Source organism: Entelurus aequoreus, linkage group LG15 (genome assembly GCF_033978785.1).
Source record: "Entelurus aequoreus isolate RoL-2023_Sb linkage group LG15, RoL_Eaeq_v1.1, whole genome shotgun sequence".
Lineage (NCBI taxonomy): Eukaryota > Metazoa > Chordata > Actinopteri > Syngnathiformes > Syngnathidae > Entelurus > Entelurus aequoreus.
This window is the reverse complement of record NC_084745.1, coordinates 43858301-43871200: the sequence shown is the minus strand read 5'-3', so window position 1 is coordinate 43871200 and position 12900 is coordinate 43858301. Positions and strand designations below refer to the sequence as shown.

The window sequence follows — 12900 nt, the reverse complement described above, 5'->3', positions numbered from 1 at the left end:
AACTTACATTTTTCATTAAATTGCTGAATGAACCTTTGAACAAACTAGTTAATGTTCTTCACTTTCATCTGTAAATGTGGTCCCCACAAGCTTTAATTTATTGAAGACATTTGTCGTAGTTTGTCGTGGGTTTTGGGAACAGGGAGTGTTACCCCAGGGCAGCTGTGGCTACAAATGTAGCTTACCACCACCAGGTGTGAATGAATGATGGGTTCCCACTTCTCTGTGAGCGCTTTGAGTATCTAACAATAGAAAAGCGCGATATAAAATCTAATCCATTATTATTATTATCATTGTTGCTCCTTTCACTGTCTTCGGATATCATACATCTGCATTACAACCATTTTTTTCTGAAATACACGGCAATTCTACTGATTTTTAGTCCATCCATCCATTTTCTACCGCTTGTCCCTTTTTTGGGGTCGCAGGGTGTGCTGGAGCCTTTTTTTAGTGTCTGGCTAAATGCTCACGCCTGATTGTTTGTGGTACAATATGGCGGCTTGGTTCTAGTAAGTTAAGTTAAAGTTAAAGTACCAATGATTGTCACACACACTAGGTGTGGTGAAATGTGTCCTCTGCATTTGACCCATCCCCTTGATCACCCCCTGGGAGGTGAGGGGAGCAGTGGGCAGCAGTGGGCAGCAGCGGTGCCGCGCCCGGGAATCATTTTTGGTGATTTAACCACCAATTCCAACCCTTGATGCTGAGTGCCAAGCAGGGAGGTAATGGGTCCCATTTTTATAGTCTTTGGTATGACTCGGCCGGGGTTTGAACTCACAACCTACCGATCTCAGGGCGGACACTCTAACCACTAGGCCACTGAGTAGTAGTAGTAGTAGTAAGATGGCAATGTAATTCTACAAAATTTGATTGGTTGAAATACTCAGAATGATTGACAGGCCTGAAGTGTGTGTTATTTTTTCCAGTCAATACCTCAAACAAAGCCTGTTTTAAAGACACATGATAAAAGATGTAGGCAAACCTGAAACCTTAAACTCATCTTCTTCAATGTCAGTAGTACATCATTTTCCCATTGTGGGATAAATAAAGCCTATCCTAACCTACTTAATAGAAACCCAGCGTGTTACTGTAGCTGTTAAAAGAACCCAACACTTCTATTCGCTTTACATACTTTGGTTGATGAGACTTCAGGCATTTTGACCCCCAAATCACGTATTGCTCGGGGGTTAAACTAGTTTGACTTGATTAGGCGAACTTGTTTAAATATGAGACGAACACTATCCATCTCCAAGTTGTAAAATACGTTGTGGAACTGATGATGTAAAATATTGACATTTTGCCTAACGGTAGTAAGCCAGTATCACAATGACATTACAGCTTTGTGTGTGTCCAGGTATGTCTTAATCAGTCGGCCATCTGAGTGGAGTGATGAACTCAGAGAGAAGTTTCTGGATGGTCTGGATGCTTTTCTGGAGCTCCTTAAGTGTATGCAGGTAATGAGATGCTATGCTTTCCCATGGCCATCATGACACATGCCTTAGTAAGATCGCACTAAGCTGTTTTGTCTTTCAGGGCATGGACCCTGTAGTTCGTCAAGTGGGGCAGCACATTGAGATGGAACCTGAGTGGGAGGCAGCATTCACCCTGCAGATGAAACTGACTCACATCATCTCTATGATTCAGGAGTGGTGCGCCACAGATGTGAGACAGCATAATAAACACACGTTACAGACTGTATCGTGGCTGTCCAATGACAACCATGTTTATGTACCCGTTCAGTCTCTCACTAAAATAGAGATCAGTCAGTCAACAACTTGGACAGCAGTAGAGATGTATTAAAAAAAAAGTGTAATTTTCCTTTTGAACGAGAAATATCGCCAGTTTAAATCTTGTCACACTGCTAATTACCACCCTTTTGAGGAGAAAGTCAGTATGATAGACTATTCGATTATTGACTATGGACTAACTGTTAGCTAAAACCATCGGGTCAGTGATGTTTTACATTAACATGATTACTATCCATTTCTTTCCTCATCATGTGCCAGGAGCGAGTGCTGATTGAGGCCTACAGGAAGTGTTTGAGTGTTGTCAGTCAATGTCACATTGGCCTTCCAGACGGTGAGCAGCCAATAAGCTTGAATCTGGCTGGTCACTCTGTGGAGACTTTCCGGTACCAAGTGTCTCAGGACAAAGTATCCATCCACCTCCCTGTCTGCAGACTGCTTGCAGGTAATCACACCTGTAGAGGATTTCAATAGGAATGAATGGAGAAAGCACTGATGCTTGGAGAGCCTAAAAAGTAAACAATGATACCAAAAATTATCATCTGATTCTTTTATAATGTAGTCCTGTGTTAAATACTTAACACAATGTAGACAACTGTAGATTGTCAACTGTCTGTATGACGTAAACCTTGTAGCATGGAGTCAGTGAGTTTTATGAGACAGACCATGTTGAACCATGCAAGCAAGAATGTTTTTTGTGTTCACATAATTGCCTCAAGACATACCAACATGATATGCTATCCTCCCCCAGGTTTTCACATACTCCTCAGCAGAACAGAAATTGCTTCTCGCCTGCCTGAAAAACTTCCATTGGTAGGAAAAAAACATTCTGGGAAAAAAATGTGAATCACAGAAAGTACATAATTTAGGCCATGTCCACACGGACACTTAATAAACGCGTACTTATCTGTGCGTTTTAAGTCTCTTGTCCACACGCAAACACATACTTTTGTCTTCAAAAACACAGTTTTGCAAACGCTGGTCAAGGTGAAAAGTTCGAAAACTCTCTGCTTAGCGTACGCGTGTACACTGCTCAAATAGACACTTTTACTCATCTGATGACATCATGGTTGTCATTTTCACAGCCTTAAAGGGGAACTGCGCTTTTTTTGGAATTTTGCCTATCGTTCACAATCATTATGAGAGACAAGACACAAGGTTGTTTTTTTTACCTACTAACATAAAAATCGGCTCGTTCGTACCTCTAAATCACTTTGAAAATCCATTCAAAAACCGTCAACAATTCTTCATTCACGTTCCGTAACCCGTGTAATAACCAAGCTGTAGCGACATTGTTATTGTAAGAGCGAACACTGAGGAACTAATTTTCTATCGTAGTAACAAATCGTCGTGCTACGTTATTAGCCGTAAAAGCTAACTACGGCAATAGATAAGCTAGCTTCTACAACAAAAAAACATGAACAATCATATTACAGTATCTGTAAAGATTTAGCCCACATTTTATGTTTTGTTTGTACACAGCTAGTCAGACAGTGTATGTTCTGTAGTTGTAATAACACGCATGGCGCGATGCATGTATCAGGATCGATATTAAAGTGACTCACTCGATGGACAGTTGTTTGGTCCAGCTGGCCGGGGATAATTCCTGTTGATTTGGGGTTAGCAATCCATTCATGTCAAAATGGCTTTCATCCCCCTCTCCCTGCTTCTGTCTGCTCCAACGTCTCACTCTTCCTTCGTGCTCACTTGTATATAAGGTTGTAAATCCTCATTTGTCCAAAAATAGTCATCATTGTTGTCTGTTACCAAGTCTGCCATGATCAGAACACACACTTGTGTTTGATTCCGCAAGTAGGAACGCACATGTTGCCATTTTTTTTATTCTATTGTAATATTTTTCTATTTTGTTTCCATTTATACCCCCATTATTTACTTTTTACTTTTTAAATTCGATCCCAATTTTTTACACTGCTGCTGGAATTTTAATTTTCCTGAGGGAATTCTCCTGAAGGAATCAATAAAGTACTATCTATCAGAGGTGGGACCAAGTCATTGCTTTGCAAGTCACAAGTAAGTCTCAAGTCTTTGCCCTCAAGTCTCGAGTCAAGTCCCGAGTCAAGACAGGCAAGTCCCGAGTCAAGTCCAAAGTCAAGACTAGAAAGTCTCAAGTCAAGTCCCAAGTCCTGCATTTTGAGTTTCGAGTCCTTTCAAGTCCTTTTAACCACAGACTAATATTTTTACACAGATTGTGTATGCTTTTAAAACGCTGTATTTATTTATTAAAACAAGTGCATTTGAAATTGCAGGAAAAAAAATGGTGCTGACATTGCAATTCATAATAGCACTATTAACCAGTCATTTTAATAGTTTAAACAATTTTAAACATTTAACTCACTCCTTTACAGAATAAAGAACATTTGCAAAAACAAACATTAACATACTATTGGTTGTATTTTATGAAAATAACATTACCACAAAGTTGAGAAGGAGCAAAGATCTTCAATATTTGTATGTGAGAATCACAAAGAAATCTTCTGGGGGAGGATGACCCCCCTACAGGGGTTTGGTTTACAAACTTTCAGCCCCACCTAAAACAAAATTCACCAGCCGCCACTGATTATGATGCATTCTCATTTTAGGCAAAGTATAAGACAATACTTTCTTAACAGTATAATTGTACCCAGGAATAAGTCTTCAAGTAACAATATTCAAATACTAACATTGTTGGGTAAGACAGCATTTGGTTTTATTCTGAATCCAGTGAAACAGATTGGTGGTTTTAGCTGATATAAAGACTTTCAGGTGTTTATATATGTTTAAGTATTTGGCAGACGCTTTTATCCAAAGCGACATACATAAAAAATAGATATAAAACAATCACTGTAAACATTATCATTTAAGGGAAGAATGTAATACAAAATATCAATACAAAGTGTCAAGACAGAATAAACTCTCTGCTGCTGCAGCAACAGAGTTACAGTCTATAGGTCCCTAAGATATATAGATATCTAATGTATTCATACATTGTTTATGTAGGATATACGCATGTATATATAATCTAATCATATTGTTTCTTCAACTTAAAAATAGCTGACCGTTTTTTTCCCTCTTCTCTGGGATTATATTCCCAGTTTTGATCTCGGACGTCTGGTCATTTATAGCGTATAAGAATATTATATTACTGTTAAGCAAACTATGAATAATAAAAACGCCAAAACATGTGTCCGTTATCATAGCTACACGTATGACAAAAAACGCGTGAAAATCAGTGGTATTCAGTGAGGTAAGATGAATTAAATTTGCTGACAGTTCATTGCTCCTGCCAAATGAATTGCACTGAGTGGAGCGGATCACCACTCCAAGATGGCGGCTCCGCGTCTCGTCTGCGCCAGTAGGCAGTAGCTCTCAATGCTGCCTACCCTTATAAGATGTCTATGGTTATAACGTCAGCAGTGAGTTTACAGCCTCACTGATTTAACTACACAGCAAATAAAAGTCATGTTACTTAGCCAATAAACGTTAGCTTACATTCAAAACTTACCCTTCTTTGTGCAACTTCAAATGTCGAACGAAGTTGGAAGTTGTTGCGTCTCCGTCTGTAATATTCGAACTGCGTGATTTGCATACGGCAATTCGTTTTTTGTTGACCAAGTCGTAGTTTTTATACCCGAACGAAACCAACTTTGGCATAATTGTTTCTCACTGCCGCATTGTTTGACAACTCATGTTCGGTGGTTGTCCTGCAATTGGATTGGATGAGAGCTGTGGGATGAAAACAACGTAGATTTAATTTGATTGGCTGTTGTACTGACAGCACGCACGCTGACAAGCAGCACACACGCTTATAGACACAGACGTATAAAATGAAAGATACGGAGCGCTCCCAAATAACTTTTTAAGGTTTGGGTTTTGGGGAAAGTAGCAAGTCATGTCAAGTCAAAAGCCTCAAGTCCAAGTGAAGTCACAAGTCATTGATGTTAAAGTCTAAGTCGAGTTGCAAGTCTCTTCACATTTTGTCAAGTCGAGTCTAAAGTCATCAAATTCATGACTCGAGTCTGACTCGAGTCCAAGTCATGTGACTCGAGTCCACACCTCTGCTATCTATCTATCTATCTATCTATCTATCTATCTATCTATCTATCTATCTATCTATCTATCTATCTATCTATCTATCTATCTATCTATCTATCTATCTATCTATCTATTTATCTATCTAGAAGTCAGATGTGCGCTGCTATGGAAATAAAAAATCAATGCGCGGAAGAAATCAGTCCCAGAAAGGATTCAAATGATCCAAATACGGTAAATATTGAACATATTACATATTGTTATGAACGTGTCTTAATACATTACATATAGACTTGCAGTGTGTATATAAAATGTTGCTTGAGGGTTTTGAAGTTGTTTTAGAGCGGTTTAAAGGCTACAACAGTGACTCCCATTAGCTGCATCTTCCAAGCGTTTTTTTTTGTCACCTTTAAAAGCGTTAAAAAAAAAAAAGACATGTGTTCTTGTCTCTCATGATTGTGAACGATAAGCAAAATTCCATAAAAAGTGCCGTTTCCCTTTAACAACGCTGGCTTTAAAGTTTAGACACACCATAAGAGGACTAACTGTATGTTTGAACATAAAAATGCTGCTATTTTCACTCCACATTGATAAAAAAATGTGCATCAAAATGGGCTTTGCGACACTCCCTCCAGCGCCAATGACAGTGAGCTGTTTTGGATACAATTGCTGTCGGACCTCTAGCTGATGAGACAACTTTGACAGGCAAGACTTTTTGCTTTGTGTAATAAAAAAGGTGCAACATTATCTCATGTTTTTAATTCTTGTTTAACAGATCATGAAGTTAGCTTACGTGGGTTGGTTCCATTTGTGTAGGTGTGGGACGGCGCGACCATGCGCGCATATAACACACCCGCCTGTCTCAAAAACGATGTATCCTTCCAACTTGTTAGGGTGTAGTGATGTTAAAGACAATTAACACTTAATTGCACATGTAATATATCACTACATTGATGATGAAATGTGTTATAAGTCCACTGGGCACACGCACGTCCATGCCCTTTAGTCACTTAAACCATTAGGAGGTTTCCTTGGCTTCTTAGTGTGCAATGATTTTAGAAATAATGGACACTTCACTGCACATGTATTTCCAGCACACATGCCAATATACATCACCGTGTTGCTGATTAAACGTGTTATAGTGCAACGAGTGTTAGGTTTCATCAGCACAGGCGCGTATGCTCGCTTTAGACACTTAAAAAAAGATTCATAATGTTCCCAGGGCTCTATATTGCAGGATGGTTTTAAAGACAATGTACATGTCATTGTACGTCTAGTATATTAAAATAAACATTATAATAACAGAGGTGTAACGCCACCATGTCAGCTTTTGCTGCTTATAAGGCTTCTGATTGGACAAAATATGCATGACAACTGGTATATGCGTTTGTGTGTAGAAAGAGACAGTTTGACACTACACTTTTGTGGATGGAGATAGTTTCAAACCCAAATATGCATTTTTGAAACTATCTGGGTTCGTGTGGACATGGCCTTTGATGATTACAAATGTGCTAGATGTTTTTTTCCCAAAATAAATCTTAACCAACTCAAGTCTTAATCAGTGTTGATCTGTGTCTGCTTTCAGGGGGAACTCAGTCCGCCTCTCTTGATTGAATTACCCTTAAGATGCCTGGTCCTTTGTGCCCAGGTGCTTGCTGGGATGTGGAGAAGGAATGGCTTCTCCTTAATAAACCAAGTGAGCTGCTATTCCATCTTAAGCTCTATTCCACACTTTGCGTTTATGTATGAATCAATCAGACAGAAACAGCAACAGTCCATTGTCTTACGAAAAATTAGAAAGAACATTCCTGTTTTTTGTTTCAGATTTATTATTACCACAATGTCAAGTGCAGAGTGGAGATGTTCGACAAAGACGTCATCATGCTGCAGGTAGAAAGCAAGCCGACACTGCAACCATGATTAAATATTTAAAATCAAGGGCTTGTCTCAAATGCCTCAGCCTTCCCGGTAAGGCTTAGTCAGGGTTACTGAAGAGGAGCGTCTGCCGGATAGTTAGGAAGATCAGTGGGGTTTTTATCTTGGTCCTGAAACTGTAGACCCACAGGGTCTTTGAGCGTGCATGCCCTACCAGTCTACATTTGTTTTAGAAGAAGATTTTTACTGTCACATGTACAATGTATGTACAGCGAAATGTAGTGTCTGCATTTGACCCATCCTCTCTTGAGGAGCAGTGAGCAGCCATCGTGTAGCGCCCGGGGACCGTATCTGGCTTGTCGTAGTTCGGCTTTTCGGTTGGTGAAGCTTCCCTATGTGGGCAATCCATAGGTCAATGTAGTGTCTTGTATAAGGACACCACGGCAGTGACTAGGATGGCGGAAGATGGAATCGAACCAGGAACCCTCAAGTTTCTGGAAGTCTGCTTTTGTAGACTTGTTGAAGGAATTCTACTCTGTCACTCAGGAAATCCTGTGCCAAGTGCTGCGGCATTATGGGCTATCGGACGGCCTGATTTTGGCTCTCCACTCCCTGCATGACTGGTGTCAAAGCTGAGTCCACATTGCTAGCTTTAAATCTGACTCGTTTCCAGGGAGGCTGCCCGTTTGTCACCGATTCTATTCATAACTTTTATGGACATTAGTTCTAGGTTAGTTTGCAAAATTACTTCTGTGTCTTACGTGCAATGTGATCCTGATGGTTTTATCGGGCCGTGATCTTCAGCTCTCACTGGATCACTTTGCACCTAACTATGAAGCGACTGGGATGACAATGAGCACCTTCAAGTCAGAGTCCATAGTTCTTGCCTTGAAAAGTATGGACTGCCATCTACTGGTCGGGGATGAGATCCTGCCCCAACTGGAGGAGTTTAGGTACCTTCGGGTTTTGTTTACGAGTGAGGGAAGAATGGATCATGAAGTTGACATGTAGATCTGTGTGGCGTCTGCAATGATGCCAACTTTGCATCGGTCTGTTGTGGTGAAGAGGCGGAAGGTTATCAATATACTGGTCGATCTACATTCCTATTCTCACCTGTGGTCATGAGCTTTGGGTAGTAACCAAAAGAAGAAGATCGCGGGTACAAGTGGTCGAAATTAGTTTCCTCTGTAGGGTGGTGCGGCTTTACATAGGTTTAGAAGCTGTCTCATTCTGGAGGAACTCGGAGTGTGAATACAACTTTAGTTCTCCTTTGACAGTTTGGATAAAACTGTCTGTACAAGTTTGTCGTGCCTCTTAGGACTAAAAATTAGTTTAGGTAATTAGGGAGTTGTTTTCAGTGCATCATCCAGGTAATGACAGTGCACTGCGTCTGTCGTACTATTCAATGTAAAATACACTTTTATCCTTAACCATTCTGTTTATTTCAAGTAATTTATACTGAAATCTGCCTCAAATATTTTAAACAATTAGCCAGCATAGAATGAGTAGTGCCTATTTCATTCCTTAAAAAAAAAAATGTTTGATCTTGATTTGCGATATTTAATCTTGTTTGTTTTTTTAAGTGTACTGAGTCTACTGTCACACAAAATTATGTAGTTTGGCTTCTTTGTGTCTTTATCTATTTCCACAGGCTGGAGCCTCCATGATGGACCCAAACCACTTCCTGATGATTGTGCTTAGTCGTTTTGAACTTTTCCACATTTTCAGCTCTGCAGACTGCAGAAAGAGATACGCCTGCAGGGAAACCAATAAGGTTGTACGATACTCTTGACGGTCTCTTATACAGTATATATATATTTTAAAAAATGCTTTTCGAATAAATTGCGTTTCTTATTTGTAATGATTCTTAATCGTTTCATTAAAAATTTAAAATCTATTGTTGGAAAATCATATTGTTCATTTAGATGCCCATAACTGCTGTACAGATACTTCTCTTGTCGCCATATTTGTATTTGTCTTCATCAAATGTTTGGGTAGAATTTAATTAAACAAAAACAGTTTTGTTTTAAGTAATATAAAAATTTATCAGAGCTGTTGATCTATTTTGTGGAAGAATGTAGTTCATCATAGAAGTGGCACCCAAAAAGTATTGATTTTGAATGCAGAATTGTTTTGAATCTATTGTTAATTGAATCGTTACCCCCAACAATCGAATCAAATTGTGTGGTGCCCAAAGATTCACAGCCCGAGTCTCTACTGATTACCTTACCATTTGTTGTTGTTTTGTTCAGGATCTGGTCCAGCAGAACAATACCCTGATCGAGGAGATGCTACACTTAATAATCATCTTGATTGGTGCGTTTTTTTAAAGTATTTCCCACAGACTGATACATCATTGTAGACTTTTTCTTTTAATTTGTTAACTGTTTGTAAACGTGCTACATCATTGACGTTCCATGTTTGCATTTTCATTGGTCAGGTGAACGTTATGTGGCAGGCGTCGGACTTGTGGAGCCATTTAACGAGGTCAGAAGGGAAATCATCCACCAGTTGTCAATCAGACCTATGGCTCATAGTGAGCTGGTGAAAGCTCTGCCAGAGAACGTAAGACTCTCACCTTTATAATGACTGATGTTTATCTTACCACTTTTGGCCAACAACAAATGTGTGGGTGAAGTTGCGAGCATTAGACAAAATCACAAAGCCATGCATAACTTGTGTGGATTGGTTGAATTTGTGTGAAGTACCCAATCCCTCCAAATACTGGAGGGGACTGAATGACTGTATTCTGGAATGGGTCCTGTATTAAATAGATTTCTGAAGAGCACATTGGCAGTCAAAGACCTGCGTGAAGATTTATTTATTTATGTTAATAATATTTTTTTATTTTATTTATTAAGCTGTACCTGCTTGTCATTCGAAATATTAAACTAACACTGCTGTTCGTTTGTGCAATTGCTGGGTTGCATATGACGTCACATTCATTTTTCTTCTTCGCGGCTTAATTCACATGATGGTCAACCAGCCTGAGCGTAGCATTAAAACAAGTGAGTGTAGAGTTTGAGCAAAAAATGCTGTATTGCTGTTATGCTCTTGAGTGTTCCTAGATAAAATATGAAAGAGCTTTCATAGAATCCCGGAAGAAGTGGTTCACAAAGGTAATAAAATCCGGGAAAAAACAAAAGTGCGTCGAAGAAAATGGCTCTTAAAATTATCACTTATCTTTTTGTGGAATACATTCGGACAATGCTTGTCTTCGGCGATCACTTTGTAAAATGTTTGTTTGAAAATTTTAATTGTTTGAGAAACTTTCTGTGATGCAACCGAGTTTATTCTCTGCTATATTAGTGTTTGAGAGCAAAACTAAAGGTAAAGAAAATACAAGAGATCACATTCGATTTGTGTTCTTTTGTGGTTTCTATGCCTAAATATAACTACAAAGACCTGGTTGTGCAAATAAACTAACTTCATTTTAAGTCCTGGTAATAAATGTAGTAATTGTTGGTCCAATTCACCGTATTTTCATTGATTTTCATAAGAGAAACTAAAAGCTTAGTTGTTGTTGTGCAGGAAAGCCAAGTGCTTCCACACAGATGACCAGATTATAGCATCTTTGGTGATATTTGCTAGCGTCAATAAAATATCCTTAAAGTGCTTGTACTCCATCACGAGACTTCTTCCCGGACGTGAAAGCTAATAGTGGTCAACCAAGCCAAGATGGTTGTTGTACAGCAAGCAGCGTGCGAACTATCTGAGTACAAAAGAGGCTTAAACCATCGTGCAAAAAGCAGATACGAGCAAAAAAATCTAACTATGCAATGGAATATATCCCTATCCTTTATCAAAAAAAAGGTTGGTCAAGTGATGGCAAGGATTATGTAGGTCACGTTCCCAGACATGTCGAACTATTGTGCTCCAGACATTATTCTACATGACAAAACAGAATAAAACTTGGAAAAACATGGAGGTCTACAACTTTTTTGTGTGTGGCTGGGTTAAAGAACTTGGTATCAAGACTCTCCTGGATAAATATGCATCGTTTCTGCTCGGGTAAGGTAGCATTTCATGATTTAACTTTGCGTCTACTGATGTTTGTTGCTGTTGCACGTGCCATTTACAAGTAACGTATTTTTCCCTGTCTTTAGCAACATACTGTATAACTATACATGTCAACATTGTGTATGTGCTGAAAGCATCATTTATGATTGTTGTCTTTGGTAAAAGCTGAACTCTTTTAGGTTTTGCTCGCATTTGCTTTCTTTTATTTAGACTCGCTGAGTTGGTGCTTTATGAAACACTCGTAGCAAACGTGTTTAGGAAATATACGTAATATCAAGATAATACTTAAAAGGGAAATACTAACCATTTAAAGTATATCAAACAAACCTTAAACAAAGTCATCACTGCAAACTTACATCCTTGGACTCTGCTCCCTTGGACTAGAGTGTAAGCTGCATGCTTTCCTCCTCGTCATTTCGTAAATTTTTGCACTCTTCCGCCCTTTTTGATTACCTCTCGAGGAACTCTGAAGAAATGTTTAACATTTTTGCTATTTAAACGAGTCGTACAACTGAAAACAACAAAAGTATAGGGCATTTTTTCTTCCAGAAAGGCTAAATGGCGCCTTGTACCCATTGAGAAAAGAGAGAGCTTGAAAACAATGCATATTTAATGAGGGGGACATGAGCCGGACATGACGTCCGTAACATCCCAGCAATAGTATTAATAAACTCGGCATATATAGCAGCATACTCAATCTTGATATCTCTAGCAAGCGTTGCTAAACAACAGGGACATCGATAGCTGAATTTTGAGACAAAATATGAACTTCACACCATAATAACATCTGCCGACTAATATTTGTAGCAGGAAATCAACTGCAAAAACTGAACATTTTTCTCATTACCATCACGATCACAGCAGCATGGCACTCGTTATGTCAATCAAATACGTTACTTACCGATGCACGAATAAATCCAACATTGTCTTTTACCGATTAATGGCTAATTTGTGGAACCCTCCAGATGTAGAGACATGATATGTCTCCAATCTTTTGTTCTCTAAATCTGTGAGTGTCAAATGAACTGAGGTCATAGCGAGCAGTTACAGCTTGGTGATAATGAATGGTTTAAATCTTTCATAAATTCGCTCCATCCCATTTTAAATATTTTTTGTCACAATTGATTATATATTTGCCTTTAAACCTTTCAAAATATGCCAAAATCTACACTGATAAATAAACAGTAGTCTATTGGGACTCTAGACCATTGCCTGAAACCCGGAAGTGCCT

The 12900-nt window shown here is 39.0% G+C and overlaps 1 protein-coding gene across 1 annotated transcript in view; it reads left to right on the top strand.

The window, feature by feature from the left end:
- Positions 1-12900, top strand: part of ubr2 (ubiquitin protein ligase E3 component n-recognin 2) — an 87849-nt gene that overhangs the window by 39875 nt on the left and 35074 nt on the right. Inside the window, exons 13-21 of the mRNA XM_062021566.1 lie at positions 1355-1454; positions 1534-1662; positions 2007-2190; positions 2497-2558; positions 7360-7470; positions 7599-7664; positions 9301-9423; positions 9902-9965; positions 10090-10214. Coding sequence (XP_061877550.1) covers positions 1355-1454; positions 1534-1662; positions 2007-2190; positions 2497-2558; positions 7360-7470; positions 7599-7664; positions 9301-9423; positions 9902-9965; positions 10090-10214 — 964 coding nt within the window. The remainder of the gene's footprint in view (positions 1-1354; positions 1455-1533; positions 1663-2006; positions 2191-2496; positions 2559-7359; positions 7471-7598; positions 7665-9300; positions 9424-9901; positions 9966-10089; positions 10215-12900) is intronic.